Genomic DNA, 13,462 nt, shown 5'->3' with positions numbered 1-13,462 from the left:
CAAAGTGAAGAAAATGCAGGAAGCCCTTATCTTTGCCATAAAAAGCAAGGCTTGTACTCTCAAATGCAATTTTCTATACAATTATCCAGCATAACCCTATTCCATTTTCGGCACACTGTCTAATACATAAAAACAAAAACTTCTAAAACTTTGATTGTGGTAATATGTATAAAAACGGAATTATTTTTTATTTACAAATATTACAATTTCACAAAATTGGAGTATCTGTACAGTTGTACACATATTACAATTTCCTGAAAATATTTTTCCTCCATACACCTCAATCTGTCTCTTAGCAATTTCTGGAGATCTCATCAGAGGAACATTAGCTCATAAACAGATAAACAAAGCTTGAGGACTGATAAAAATAATGGAAGTGAGAAGGCCCATAAGTCTGATGCTCTGCAACTGGTTAGGATAAATTTATTTTTGTATAGCCGAAGATGCAGTTGCTAGTTAGGTAAGTCAAGCTCAAAAAAATTAGTTAGAAAAGCTTGTATCAAACCTAATGTACTCACTGGAACTGAAAGACAGTAGGACCTATTATAGAGTTGAAGGAGGGTCTGAGTAAACTAATTGGAAATAAAAAAAAACAAACAGAAATTAAAAAAACTGATGCTAAAAGACATCCAGCCTTTAGAAAACAGGTCTCCGGACACTGATTTCTGAATATTTCAAGTTAAGGCTCAAAAAAAAAATCAAGGTTTAGACATCTTAATTTGTATGGTTTTGGGTTTTTTATGGCCCTTGAAGTTCAGACAGCAAGAACTCCAATGTTCTCAGCCTCTGACACCCTTGAAAAAAAGTCAATGCTTTTTCTCCTCAATTAATCAAGCCTTACAATTAAAATAAATCCTTATATATCACACAATGTGTTTAATTCACATAGCAAACCCACTAGAGAGAGGTGATTTTTTTTTAAATGTAAGAGACTTCTATAGGCTACTACAGTTTGGTATGCTTAATAGTATCTCTGCCTGAAGTGCCTCTAGCAGTCCGTTTGTTTGCTGATTACATCACAGAACATGTCCAATTTTAGGTGGATTGGTTTTCTTCTCAGGAAAGGTTTGTGATATAAAATAGTAAAAAATAATACCTGCTGAACAAATACGCTGTTCAAATGACTGGCAAGTCTCCGTGCAAATTGCTCACGCAAGTCACTAAACCGCTGCTGCTGCTGTTTCACTGCATGAAGCATATCATGTCCTAAAACCAAGAAGAACTTCACAGAGTATAAAATATATAGTAATATATTGTATGTGGGTACCAAAAGGACCAGAGGTCACAGTTCCCTCCATCTACAGAAACAAAATCTGAGACTAGTTGGAAAGGCACATACAATAAAGGCACTACCATAATAAATTTTGTATGTTAGACTGTGGTCTAACAAAAACATTACCTGGACGAAGAGCTACATTCATACACTGCAGAAGGGCATCTGCTGCATTAGTGCAGGCCTCAATGCCTCGAGAAGATGTCAGATCTCCCTCGTGAAGGGCCTTTATATGACCTTTAGCTAAATCCATGTGATTCTACAAAATAATGGATAGTATTGTCATAGAATCATAGAATAGAATCATAAAGTCATTTAGGTTGGAAAAGACCTTTAAGATCATTGAGTTCAACTATTAACACTGCCAAGTCCACCATTAAACCATGTCCCTAAGCACCACATGTACACATCTTTTAAATACCTCCAGGGATGGTGACTCAACCACTTCCCTGGGCAGCCTGTTCCAATGTTTCTCCATAAGCCAGAAGCAGGTTAGTTTGCTATGCTGCTGAACCAAGAATGATAAATACGATTCCATCATTATAAAACAAAACTTACTGACGTTAGTGCAATAATAAGACAGAAAAATAAACTCATTATTTTAATTGAACCTCATATATGGTTGCTAAAGAGGGTAGCAACGTAAAAGAATTTTATACCTGATGTGAACAACCATAGCAAACAAAAATGCTTACCACTAAGAACTCTATCTCTGACAGTAGCTTCACATTATTTGTGTTACTGAGATGGATTAAGTGGTTGCTTTCTGAAATTTGATCCATTTGCTCTTTTACACTCTGAAGCATTTCTTCATAACTGCTCAGCTTTAGCTCAATTTGGTCAACTTCCTTTAGAGCTTCATCCAGCAACTTCATCAAGATATTCACCTGTTTCTCTGAGGCCATAATTGACTGGATATTTGCCTGTACAGAAAATGAAGCCACAACATTTTAAGAGACATTTTTATATCTCAAAAGCATTCTGGTATCTCCTTCCGTCTCCATTACTGTCAAATAAATGCTTCTAAAACTCTTGATGAAAGAGACAAAACAATATAAGCTTGTAGTACTTCTCATTTAAAGTGTTATTGAACACAGCAGTCCCTCAGTCTATGACACTTCTTTATTTCATAAAGAAAAGATATAAAACTAAAACTTTGCTCAAGTTTTTAGAAATGAAGTATTGATCTGCACAGAAATAAAAACTAAACAGTAATCCCTACTATACTGGAATATGTTTTAGTTCCAGAAAAACTGCTTAGGTGATAAGGTCACATTTTCTGTTGCAAGATCAGCTATCCCTATGATAACAGCCATTTTCAAAATATAAGAGAACATCCAACTTGACAATTTGAGGAGGTTGTTGACTGTTCCCTCAAGACTGTATCCCCTGCATCTCCTTAAGTTTTTTTAAGTGACCTCTAGAATGTTGGGTTGTTTAAAAAGCAAAATAGCAAACAATACGGTACTGTTACAGACAGCCAAATACTGCAACATTATTAGACTAAGCCAGTTTCCTAATTACACTGGAAGTAGTATTTTAGACACAAGAGTTCACATCCACGGACACGAACATCTATTCTCTCTCTCCCTGCACCCCTGCCTTCAAGAAAGGTAGATGCAGAATGCCTTCCTTTTTTCTTCTCAACTCCTCGTTTCACAGCCTGAAACTCACCCCAGAAGGTCTGGAAGGTAAAGAGCAAAGTTTAAGATCTTTAAAATCTGATAATAGACAGGACGTAGCTCTGCTTAGGAGCAGATATACATTTATATTTAAATATGTGGCAGAACATGTTAGCTACCTTTTCAAAGATGTTACATAGTCAGTATCAATGAAAACAGTTCAACATGCTAACACATTGTACATTAGAAGGAATGGTTACCCCATCTAGCACTTGTAGCTCTCTTGACAACTTCTCTGCAAAGGCTTCAGCATTAGAAATAGCATATTCACACCCTTCCATCATTATTTCAATATCCTGTTCCTCTCTTGCATTTAACTCTTGGTATTCATCCACAGCCTCTTCATCACCTCCTGCTACACTTTGATTCTCTCCACTTGGAACGGATTCTTACATAGAAAAGGGAAATAAAACCCATTATCACGTGCAGAAAGTCACAAGTATTTTGAGAATACTTAAGTATGTTCCACTATCTTTAAGTATATTAATCCGTTAAACAGCTTTCATAACAAGCACCTGCTACTTACATACACTTTTCTTAAGTCTCAGTCTTCCATGGGCTTCATTAAGATTTCCAGAACTGGTTCCCAACAGTGATGTTTTCTGATTTATGCCACATAAGCAAAATAGAAATAGCCGCCTTCCTTTATTGCATGTACAAAGGGACATACTGTCTCACTTTGTTCACCTCTCACACTGGTAGTCAGCATCAGAATATATTACAGTATTATGCTAGACTTGTTAGCAGAAGATCAGTAGAAGTCAGATTCTCTCTTGGTAGACAGAGCATAAGGGAAACATACTAAAGTTCATTAAGAAATATATCACTAAATAAATAAAAAAATATCTTGATGCTCCAGATAATTTTCACAGCAGGAAAATCACTACTGAGGTAAGTGAAAATTATATAACAATGTTTTCATGAACTATGATTCCTCATAGCAGTGCTCACTGAATTCAACAAGCCATTCAAAGGCTGACAAATGATTTACAGAACATTAACACAGTCCAACCAGAAAGTGTTTAGGACATTTGAAACGTCTTATCTCTAGCAACTTGATAAGCTATCCAAAGCACTATTTTAAAAAAAGAAAGAGCATATTATTAAGAAAAATTGCTTACAAAGCAGAATAAAGGAAAAAGGTGTTACGCACCTTCTGCAACTTTAGGCAGTTCTGAAGAATTAAAAGGTATGGAAAAGCAGAGGAAAGGAAGCAGAGAATGTTAGCTAGACAAAGCATGAACAGTGTGTATATTTTTAAAGTGGCAGTAAGATTGAATGTTTTAATTTTTCACGAACTTGAAAAGTTAGTTGGTTAAAACCAAATTTCAGTCAACACCAAAATACAGAAAAGCTGTCCTCCCTGTTTTACATTTCGAATTCAAGTTCTTCCGCACAAGCCAGTCTAGTATTTAATATCAACAGTTTAACCACTTCTGACAGACTCAATGTGAGATATGCTTAGGCTCTACTAAAAAGTTTTAACTATTGAAAGATAATGTGACTGTAAAAATATTTAATACAGCATGAGCGAACGAGATACAAAGCCTTCTTAGCAACCAATCCGTCATGTGAACTGTAACAGGGTCCAGCAGAATTTAACACATGCTTCACAGTTTATAAACTAGAAACTTCATATGAAACCTCACATAACCTTTAGCATGCTACTGAAGTGTCACTTTTTAAAGCATTTTTCTAATTCAGGGGAATTGAAAACCAGAACAAAAACAGATTTGTTACATATTTAGACATACCAGATCTTGCAGGTAGATTTTATTTTGTTCAAGAAATGGAATGTCTTAGAAATACAATAAGCTTTAATCAAAATTTAGAACTTAATGAAGTATTTTGTCTCAGTTTTCTAACAGAAAATCTGTTATCTCATCACCTTGTTTATCTGAAGACTTAGAAAATATAAAAGAATAAAATTGAATAGAAAAAAAGTCAGGATTAGGATATTTTTTTACTGTATCTGTTTTACATCAATAATTATTAAACTTTATACTTAACATACAGTTGTAGAAATTTACCTTCCAAAAGCTGTGAACTAACATTAATAAAGTCAATTTTCTTTCTAAGATATCTCTGATTGAGTTTCCAGATACATGAAATGAAGGTGTTCTTTTCCACTGTGCTGCTTGCAACCCATTTGTACACTTTGTCAAAATGCAAGTCAAATTCAGGATTCTCCTGCAAAAGATGAGATATGTTACAGGCTCAGCAGTCAAATCATTCTCTGAGCAGCAGAGATTGTTCACTCATTTAATTATTGAGATGACAGGATAAAAATGAAATTACAGAGATGCCAACCTTAAGCTGATATACCAACTCTGGCACCCTGATGCACCTTAACAAAGGTGCTAAAACATTGAAAGTGAAAAAACAGAATCCATGCTATGAAGACAGTATTTTGTCAAGCTAGATAAGGTAACAATAACACGTAATACAGAGATCTGTAAGAGTTTCAAGAAACATTTGACAGCGCTGTCTGCCCTGAAACACTGTCCTCAGAATGACCAATGCCTTGTGTTAGCCTTCTGAAACTAAAAATGGTAGCTGGAATTACTGACAACATATACAGCACAATTCAAGTAGACTTAGGGGAATATGCAAGGGAAAAAAAATATAAGCACTTTATATATTCTATAGATATGACAGTATTTGATAACACTGAACAGGATAGGAAAGACCATTTGGTATTTTAACAGTAAAAAACTACCATAGAAGTATTTTCAACTAGATTTATTGCCTGATGAGAACATTGCTTTGATAACATTTGATTAAAGTACTTTCCTTTCTATAGCCACTTACGAGCTCAGTATGGATTGTAACTGGCAATAGTCTGTTTTAAAGATGATATTCCAAGCATTTTACAAGGTCCAGCCTCCTTCTGATGAAGAAAGTTATTGCCTCAGATGCATATTAAATTCTTACTTATACGTAGTTTGTAAAAACTACTATTGCTGCTACTTACTACTTGTATCGTCACTACTATCTGTAGAAGCAGGCTGCATATGAAACTGCACACAAGGGGAAATGGCATTTCCTGTACAGAGCAATAAAAGCAGTTCTATTTTTTTTTCTGTAGCTTATGTTGATAAATATAATTACCATACATTTCTAAACAAAGAGTATCACTACGTAAAATTTGAGTTGTCTAACAACCGGTGCAGGAAAAGTCTGTGTCAAAAGAGTTGCATAGGATAACATTTGGAAGCCAAAACATAATGCACCTATCAACTTTAATTCTGACTTTTTTCATGTGGGAGGGTTTGGCATTCAATGTTTGTTTTTTGAAAGAAAATTTCAAAATCACTCATTAGAGTGGTATATACATTACAGCACATTTCTGTAAACAGTTAACCGAATTTTGTTTCGCAAGAAAAAGCCCTGAAAGATTGTATAATTTTAAACAGAACCTTAAACTGAAAGAAGCAATTCTCCAACATGGTATTTAGGAACAGCAAGGAAAATCTGAAGTCTAGCCAACGAGTATGTAGATAAGTGAAATAACAAAACATTTAACCTACACTTGGGGAGGAGGGAAATCAAAGAATTTTCAGCTTCATAGTTTTCTGCACTATTCTTCCAAAACACCAGTTAGCAGAACATAAAACCAGACATCGCGGGATGAAGAATTTTCCCCTCTGCCTGTTTGCACATCTTAGTTTATGACAACAAATGAATTTAAATGGTCAAAAATAGGTTGCTCTTATTCTATGGAAAAGAACACCACCTCAGAACTGTACACTTTCCAACAAATAGCCAATGTAATGATTTGGAGAACAGATATAAGAGCTCACCTTCAAGCTTACATACTGCTTATTAAGAATGTTTTAAGTGTCCTAGCAAAAAAACATTATATGTAGCTCAATGTCATTAGTAAGATGGTAATAATGTTTAAGGGGAAACTAAGCTTGGAGTAAAAATTTACGTAAGACTTGAAACAAACAAAAAAGTACTGGTCCTTAGCACAAGCACTCCACAGTCACTGAGAGATCACTACAATAAACAGGGCAAATATTCAGAGTATTACTATTCAAGCATATCTAGACTACTCTTACTCAGTTTACAAGGGTTATATTCTTGGAATGGCTGGAAGAAAATGCAGGCATAAGCAGCAAGGAATGCATCATCCTAATTCCTAATTAATGTGTTATCAATCTAAGTTTTAAAGCAGTCAGTATCAAGGAAGTTAACACTAACTTGGAACCAAAAGGCTGTTCTGAGCAGAGCATTAAACAAAAAAAAGTTACACATACTTTAACAGCATCTTTGGCATCAACAACAGCAAGATCTCGAAGTGCCCATGAAGTCTGCCTTTTGTAGAAATCTCCCTTGTCAGATTTTTTCACTTTTACCACATTTACTTGCACTGGTCGTTCCGTTGTCACTGGTAAATGAAGTAAAAGAGTAATTTCAAAATGCACAAATTACTTTAACATCTGTTTCTGCTGTATTTCAACTTCTGAAGTTAATTCTCGGTGGAGGAGAATTCATAATACTTATTTGATGAAAAGAGACCCTTTGAAACATTTTCATCCACAATATTCACAGCTCAGTTTAAGTCTCAGTCAACCAGATATCTGTCTCCAAACAGCTTGTGAAGTAATGAACCCGATTTACAGATATTTTCTTTGATACAGCAGACCTCAGACCAGGGCCACATAACTGACAAAGCACAGAGGTAATAGGAGATTATAGTCAAGAATAAAAACATTTTCTGAGATTCCTCAGTCAAAAAAAAATTCTAGCCATCTAATTTATTGACAGATTGACCCAAAGCACCTAATTTTTTGAAAAGACATAATATAATACACATACACACAAAGGAACATTAGAATTCAGTTCCGTTACTGTGCCTTTCCAGAGCCCTCTGCCTTGAACTCTAACCAGTACTCTTTATTGCATTTTATTTAGGCTGATCAGCCTAAATGCCTACTAAATCCCCTTTTAAGCGCTATATAAAGCCTGCTTCAAAAGCCCACCAGTCCCACACAAATAATTTTGATTCCTTCATTTCAAATTACAATGAGATCTGAGAATAAAAGTACAGGGTTTTGTTTCTTTTTTAATAGAAGCAATAATGGAAGTATAAGCTACAACTGATTTTCTCCATTAGAAATGGAAAGCACCTGTTTTATGTGGGGCAAGAATATTGTAAATAAAGCTAAGACAAATGCAACTGAATAAAAAACAAAGGTGAAGACAAGAAATACGGTGTGGTATTACTATGTACCTGTGGCACACAAAAAGCAGTTTCTCTTCTTTTTGCCTGCTTTGCACACGTTCACAATGCTCAACAAGCGTTCATCATTGGGAGTGAAAATATCCCTCTGTAAAGCATGCTTGATTGCAGTCATTTTCTCTCAGCTGAAAGATTTAAAAAAATAATAATACATTCAGGCACATTGAACACACACAAAAAAAGAACCAGTCACTTACAGCAACTACAGCTTTTTGAAATTAAATTTTACAGGTAATGAATCATAATGTAGACAAGCATGATAGGTAGGTAGAAGACCAGCCCACTTTAGGAAAAAGTCCACAATAAAGCTTACTATCTTACTTCAGTTAGACAACTGTAATTTATCAACACTAGGATGATCCTTCTGCCTAATTTAATGGAGAACAAAAAGCTTCTTAGTAGTGAAGTGTAATGTGAGGCATTAACAAAAAAAGTTGAAATGGGAATCAAGAAAAAAAGACTCCGTCACTCAGTAGTGGAATTTCAGAATGGGTACAAATGCCATGGATCCAGTAAAAACCTCTATGAAGGCACATGAACAAAAAACCCCACAAAATTTGACAGGATGGGGAATGTGAAACTAAATTCACTACAGTGATGACCTTAAATGAAACTTAAAGTCCAGAATCCTTCAAATATACCTAAAATCTTCAATTAAATTTTCAGGACTGTTTCACCAAATCAAGGTTATACGTTTGGCAGACCAAAGTGAAAATAACGTTCCACTTAGAGGGATAAAAAGTGTCTCTGGCTCCCTGCTTTGCAGGAAGATTCCTGGAATACATTCTGAAATGACTATGACATACCGTATCAATCCATAACTCAGATGCCACAGATTCAAGTCTAACAAATTATTACTTTTGATTCTTGGTGTACCACACACACATCCCAATTCTCTTCTTGTAGAGGGAAAAATCATTCTGATTCAGGATCAGTGTTCCTGCATGCTTCCTCACTCCCTCCTCCCTTGGTATCGTAAGAGAAATTCTAAATTAGTACTTGATCCCACATTATGAGAGCATTCTCAAGCATACTGCTGAAATAGCTTGCTTAAAGCAGAATAAGTACATCACATTCTATTCGGTGGCAAAAAAAACCCACAAACCAACCAAACAAAAAAACCCCAGTCTGTACTAGAGTTTTCACAGGTTGATACCGCTGTAAAGAACATTTGTGGTGGTTATCTGTTGTCAAATTCATCGTTGCCAATTCCTGGAGAGACTAGAAACTTATTACCATATGAGTGGCACCATGTTTATAACTTAACTTTACCCAGTAAGCAAGCATTATTATTTTTTTTTTAATTGATAAAAACATAAGACATTGCAGAGGGCCCATGTAATAGAATTTAATACATTTTTCTTAAGTCACATTTATCTTCTGGATATTGAAGTCTCTTTCATAAAAGCTTCCTTATAACGGAACAGCTCCTGGAAGACACAAACTATGGGGACAGATAACACACCTAAGGCAACAAATCTCCGAGCCTCTAGAAATACAGCATTGCATTTCTTTGTCTTGTGTTTTAATGTTTTGCAAAGACTTGTTTCCCTGCTCTTACCAGCTACCACATACTATTAAAAGTAACAGGCTGTTCTTTATTCTCAAATGAGGGTCTGGCAATTGTTACAGTAATGCAGAATAAAGAAATGCATCTTTGTAGCTGGTAGAAAGTTGGACTTCAAGGCCATCTAGATCTGAAAAGGCCACAACACAGTTTTGCAAAGATAAGTCCATTAGGTTTGGCTAGTTTGCTGCCTTTTCTTGGATGCATGGACTGGAGCTCAGAAATGGAACACTACTTTTAATTATGGCGTTTCTTAGCTAGCAAGAGAGTAACAGGATATTTCAAAAAGAGAAAGAAAGTAAGCATGTACGCTTAGTAATAAATCAAGAGATTTCTTCCAGGAATCAAGTGCTGACCTTGAACCCTGTACTCTAACCAAATGCTAAAAAAGACAGACTTCTACTGAAAGATAGTAAACAGACATTTCTTATTCACTCTCATAGCCCATAGCCTGCAACAGCAAACACAGAAGATTGTACAAGGACATCACTGACTGCCCTTTACACCTTCTGATACATTGGCGGATATAGTTTAATGTCAACGACATAATCGCATACCAAATCAGACCATTAGGTTGCATAAATGAGGTGCATCTGCCATTAACAGCAAAAGTACTTTCCTAACAACACCCATAAGTTTGCTTTCTAGTTTTTCTCCTCATTAAGAATAGAGTTATCAGGTGATTTGGGTGAGGTAGAGGGGCAGAAAAGGAGGTAGAGAGAGATTGGGGAGGGATGGATCTGTTCACAGGGTTCCCCCTTCAAGTGATTCACCTCTGCAGTAACAGCAGCCAGCAGTGGGAGAAAGTAAAGGGTGAGAAGAAGGGGCTGTAAGAAAAGAAAGCTGTTCAGATTTGCAGGATGCATTAACAACTGGTTTGTTTAAAAACATTCACTGCAAGTTGTGAGTTTCTTTGGAAATGCCTTTAAGTATGCAACGTGCTCAAAGGAAAGCATTTGTATTTCTAGCATGTTCATTAATGATGAAGGATTTGCAGAGGTAAAGTAAGACCATCATTAAATTAACCATGCACCAAACAAGAATAAAATCTCAAGGAAGTCACAAAATTCTGAAAGAGACTTCCGAGATAGACTTCAGTATAATCACCTGGTTCCCTAGCAAAGCACGGTCTAGTCCCCACCAGATTCTAGAAATCCAGAGCAGAGGGGAATGGGATAACAGCACCCAGTACTCAAGCTTGCAGAGACCAATCATATATAAGAAAAAAAAACAAAAACCCCACCAAGCTCTAGAGAATTAAGGAATTAGCAATATTCACCTGATTCAGAACAGTTCCTCACACTACAGAGAGATTCTAGGTAGACTAAAAAGAGCAATACTTAGACATCACATTTCAATGTTTTTATTTAAATACAGAAGCTCCAATACTACTCTGAACTTGTGCTTTAAAATTCTACAGTGCATTAAAACATGATTAATATACATCACAGGCTACACTGCCTGAGGCTGAGACAATGGAACAGTATGTGGAGTTAAATTTTAGGTTGGTTTTTTCTCTTGGAGATGGATTGGTTGCTTTCTCCAACAAATACATAGCAAAGACAAAAGGGTTCCTTTGGCACTTGAAACAGAAAAGGCACTGACTTTTCTTTCGGCCTTTTACATCCCACTGTACCTGAGCTCAGCTGGCTACTGCCGCCGCCACCACCACATCTCTCAGCTTAAGGAATCTAGTAGTTTGAAAGATTAGTAACACAAGGGCTTTGGGAAAACAAGGGCCAATATATCAGGATGCAGTCAGTATTGCCAAGTGTATAGCGCCCAGGGCATTCAAAGAAATGCTGTTGACATGACACCTCTATGGCAATGCAACACTCCATACCTGCTGTCTAATAACTTTCCTCCCCGTTCATCAAATGGTGGGCCCAGCTTTTGTTTCCCAAATTGCATCAGGTTGTCATTCCTGTTACTCTTCAACAGGTGCACAAGATGAACACACAAGGTACCAACAACCTGCTGCATTTCAGAAATATCCCCTTCCTGATTTAGGATTTTACTTTCTGCTCTAAGTAACATTCAGACTGCTGCAACTTGCTACCTCTCCCATTTCAGCGCTAACACAACTTGTACAGGTTGTGCAGAATACACCTTTCCCATAAAACAGAACATGTTAAACCTGAGATTGGAGACTTGTTCTGACATACATACGCAGCCCCCTTAGTCACAGCCACCAAAACCTTCACACTGTGCCAGAACCAAGTGCATCATTAAGTTCTTCACACACGACTCCTGCTGTCCCAAAGGAACACAGAATTAAGCAGGAGATAAAGCTGCTCCCTCAGAAAAATACTTCAAGAGAGCTGAGACCATGCCAGTCTCTAATAAACCCCTTTAGACATTGCTGCTCTTTTCTCTATCAAAGACATCATCACCTCACAGACATAGCCTGTCCAGGAAATACACGGGAAAGATTCAACAGAGCAATGCGGTAAGGCTACTTAGGGAGCGCTGCTTAGCCTCTGCAAGGGTGTAAACTAGAAAGCATCCTACCAGGTTAAGAACATAGAACATAACACGAGAGCATAGCCTAACTGTAACATCCCCAGGAATCAAACAACAGATCAATCATTTAACAGGAAAACTCAGAACAGTTACTTGTAGTAGCGGCGGCCTCCCAAGGGCCCCTCTGGCACCAGCTTCACCGCCTCCCACCTGCGAGTCCGCAGAAACCGCCCCGGAGACAACCCCCCCCGCGCAACCGCCGGCGGGAGACAGCCGCAGCCGCGGCGCCACGGTTCCACCCCGAGCCCGGCGGCCCAGACACGGCCAAGCCGCCCCTGGGCGACCGGAGGGGCCCGGTCCGCGGAGGAAAGAGCGGCAGGCCCCCACACCCGGGGCGGGGGAAAGGACGGAGGATGCCGGGGCCGCCTCGCTCTCACCGCGGAGGCAGGGCCGGCTGGGACGGGACGGGACGGGAAAGGGAAAGCAGCACCTCCACCTCCAGCCGCAACCCCCCGCCGCTGCGCTGCGCGCTGCCCACAACGGCCGCTTCCGCTCACGTGACGCCAGCAGCGAGACCGCAGGCTCGGCAGCCTGCACAGCGCCCCCTCCCGAAGGAGATGAGCATAACACCTGTAATGGCAGTAACGCCTGCCCGTTCGCCCGCGAAGCGGGGTGGGGGAAGAGAGGGAGGGGTGGATCGAGCCAATAGGAGCGCGGGCAGGGGCGGGGCGGGGCGGGGCTAGCCGCGGGCCCGGGCTGTGAAGATGGAGGGCAGCGGTTCGCAGCCGGTACGGGGTTAGGGCTTGTTCTCCTTCATCAGGGTGGGCGTTGCGCTATGGCCTTAAAGGCCGTGCCAAGCCGGCCTGGGCACTCAAAGCCTACGTGGGGGATAGGCGGCATTGCTAGGCTAGAACGGTAGCTGTGTGGTAGTCTTCTGTGAGTGGCCGGGCCCGGTTTGAGCGGGCCTCGCCGGCAGGTGACGCGGTTGGTAGCGCCCCGTGAGGCCCCGGAGCGTCTCTGGCGGCGAAGGGACCCCAGAGGTTGTCTGGCGGTGCTGTGGTGAAGGGTGGTCCCGCTTCTTTCCACTGTGTCTGGGGGCGTCTTCCTGAGGCGGCTTCTGCCCGACTCTGAGGTGGGTTGATTCAGGTAGGGGAAAAAAACAGGAAAAAAGAGAAGGGCCTGAAAAACCTCCCCAGGCTCTAAAGAGCTGGGGGAAAGAAGCTCCCTGC

At 39.1% G+C, this 13,462-nt stretch overlaps 1 protein-coding gene across 2 annotated transcripts in view; it reads right to left on the bottom strand.

The window, feature by feature from the left end:
- EXOC1 (exocyst complex component 1) overlaps nt 1–12,742 on the bottom strand; it is a 32,947-nt gene extending 20,205 nt beyond the window's left edge. The window contains exons 1-9 of one of the 2 annotated variants that reach the window (XM_059817744.1): nt 12,671–12,742; nt 8,195–8,328; nt 7,218–7,348; nt 4,986–5,145; nt 3,156–3,343; nt 1,969–2,196; nt 1,400–1,532; nt 1,097–1,206; nt 519–572 (exon numbers count right to left, since the gene is read on the bottom strand). In XM_059817744.1, the coding sequence (XP_059673727.1) occupies nt 519–572; nt 1,097–1,206; nt 1,400–1,532; nt 1,969–2,196; nt 3,156–3,343; nt 4,986–5,145; nt 7,218–7,348; nt 8,195–8,318 (1,128 nt within the window). In that variant the 5' untranslated portion in view covers nt 8,319–8,328; nt 12,671–12,742. The remainder of the gene's footprint in view (nt 1–518; nt 573–1,096; nt 1,207–1,399; nt 1,533–1,968; nt 2,197–3,155; nt 3,344–4,985; nt 5,146–7,217; nt 7,349–8,194; nt 8,329–12,670) is intronic. The other variant, XM_059817746.1, reaches the window with a different exon arrangement.
- Nucleotides 12,743–13,462: the final 720 nt, after the last annotated feature.

Source organism: Gavia stellata, chromosome 5 (assembly GCF_030936135.1).
Source record: "Gavia stellata isolate bGavSte3 chromosome 5, bGavSte3.hap2, whole genome shotgun sequence".
In the NCBI taxonomy this organism is placed as follows: Eukaryota; Metazoa; Chordata; class Aves; order Gaviiformes; family Gaviidae; genus Gavia; species Gavia stellata.
This window is presented reverse-complemented; position numbering and strand designations above follow the sequence as displayed.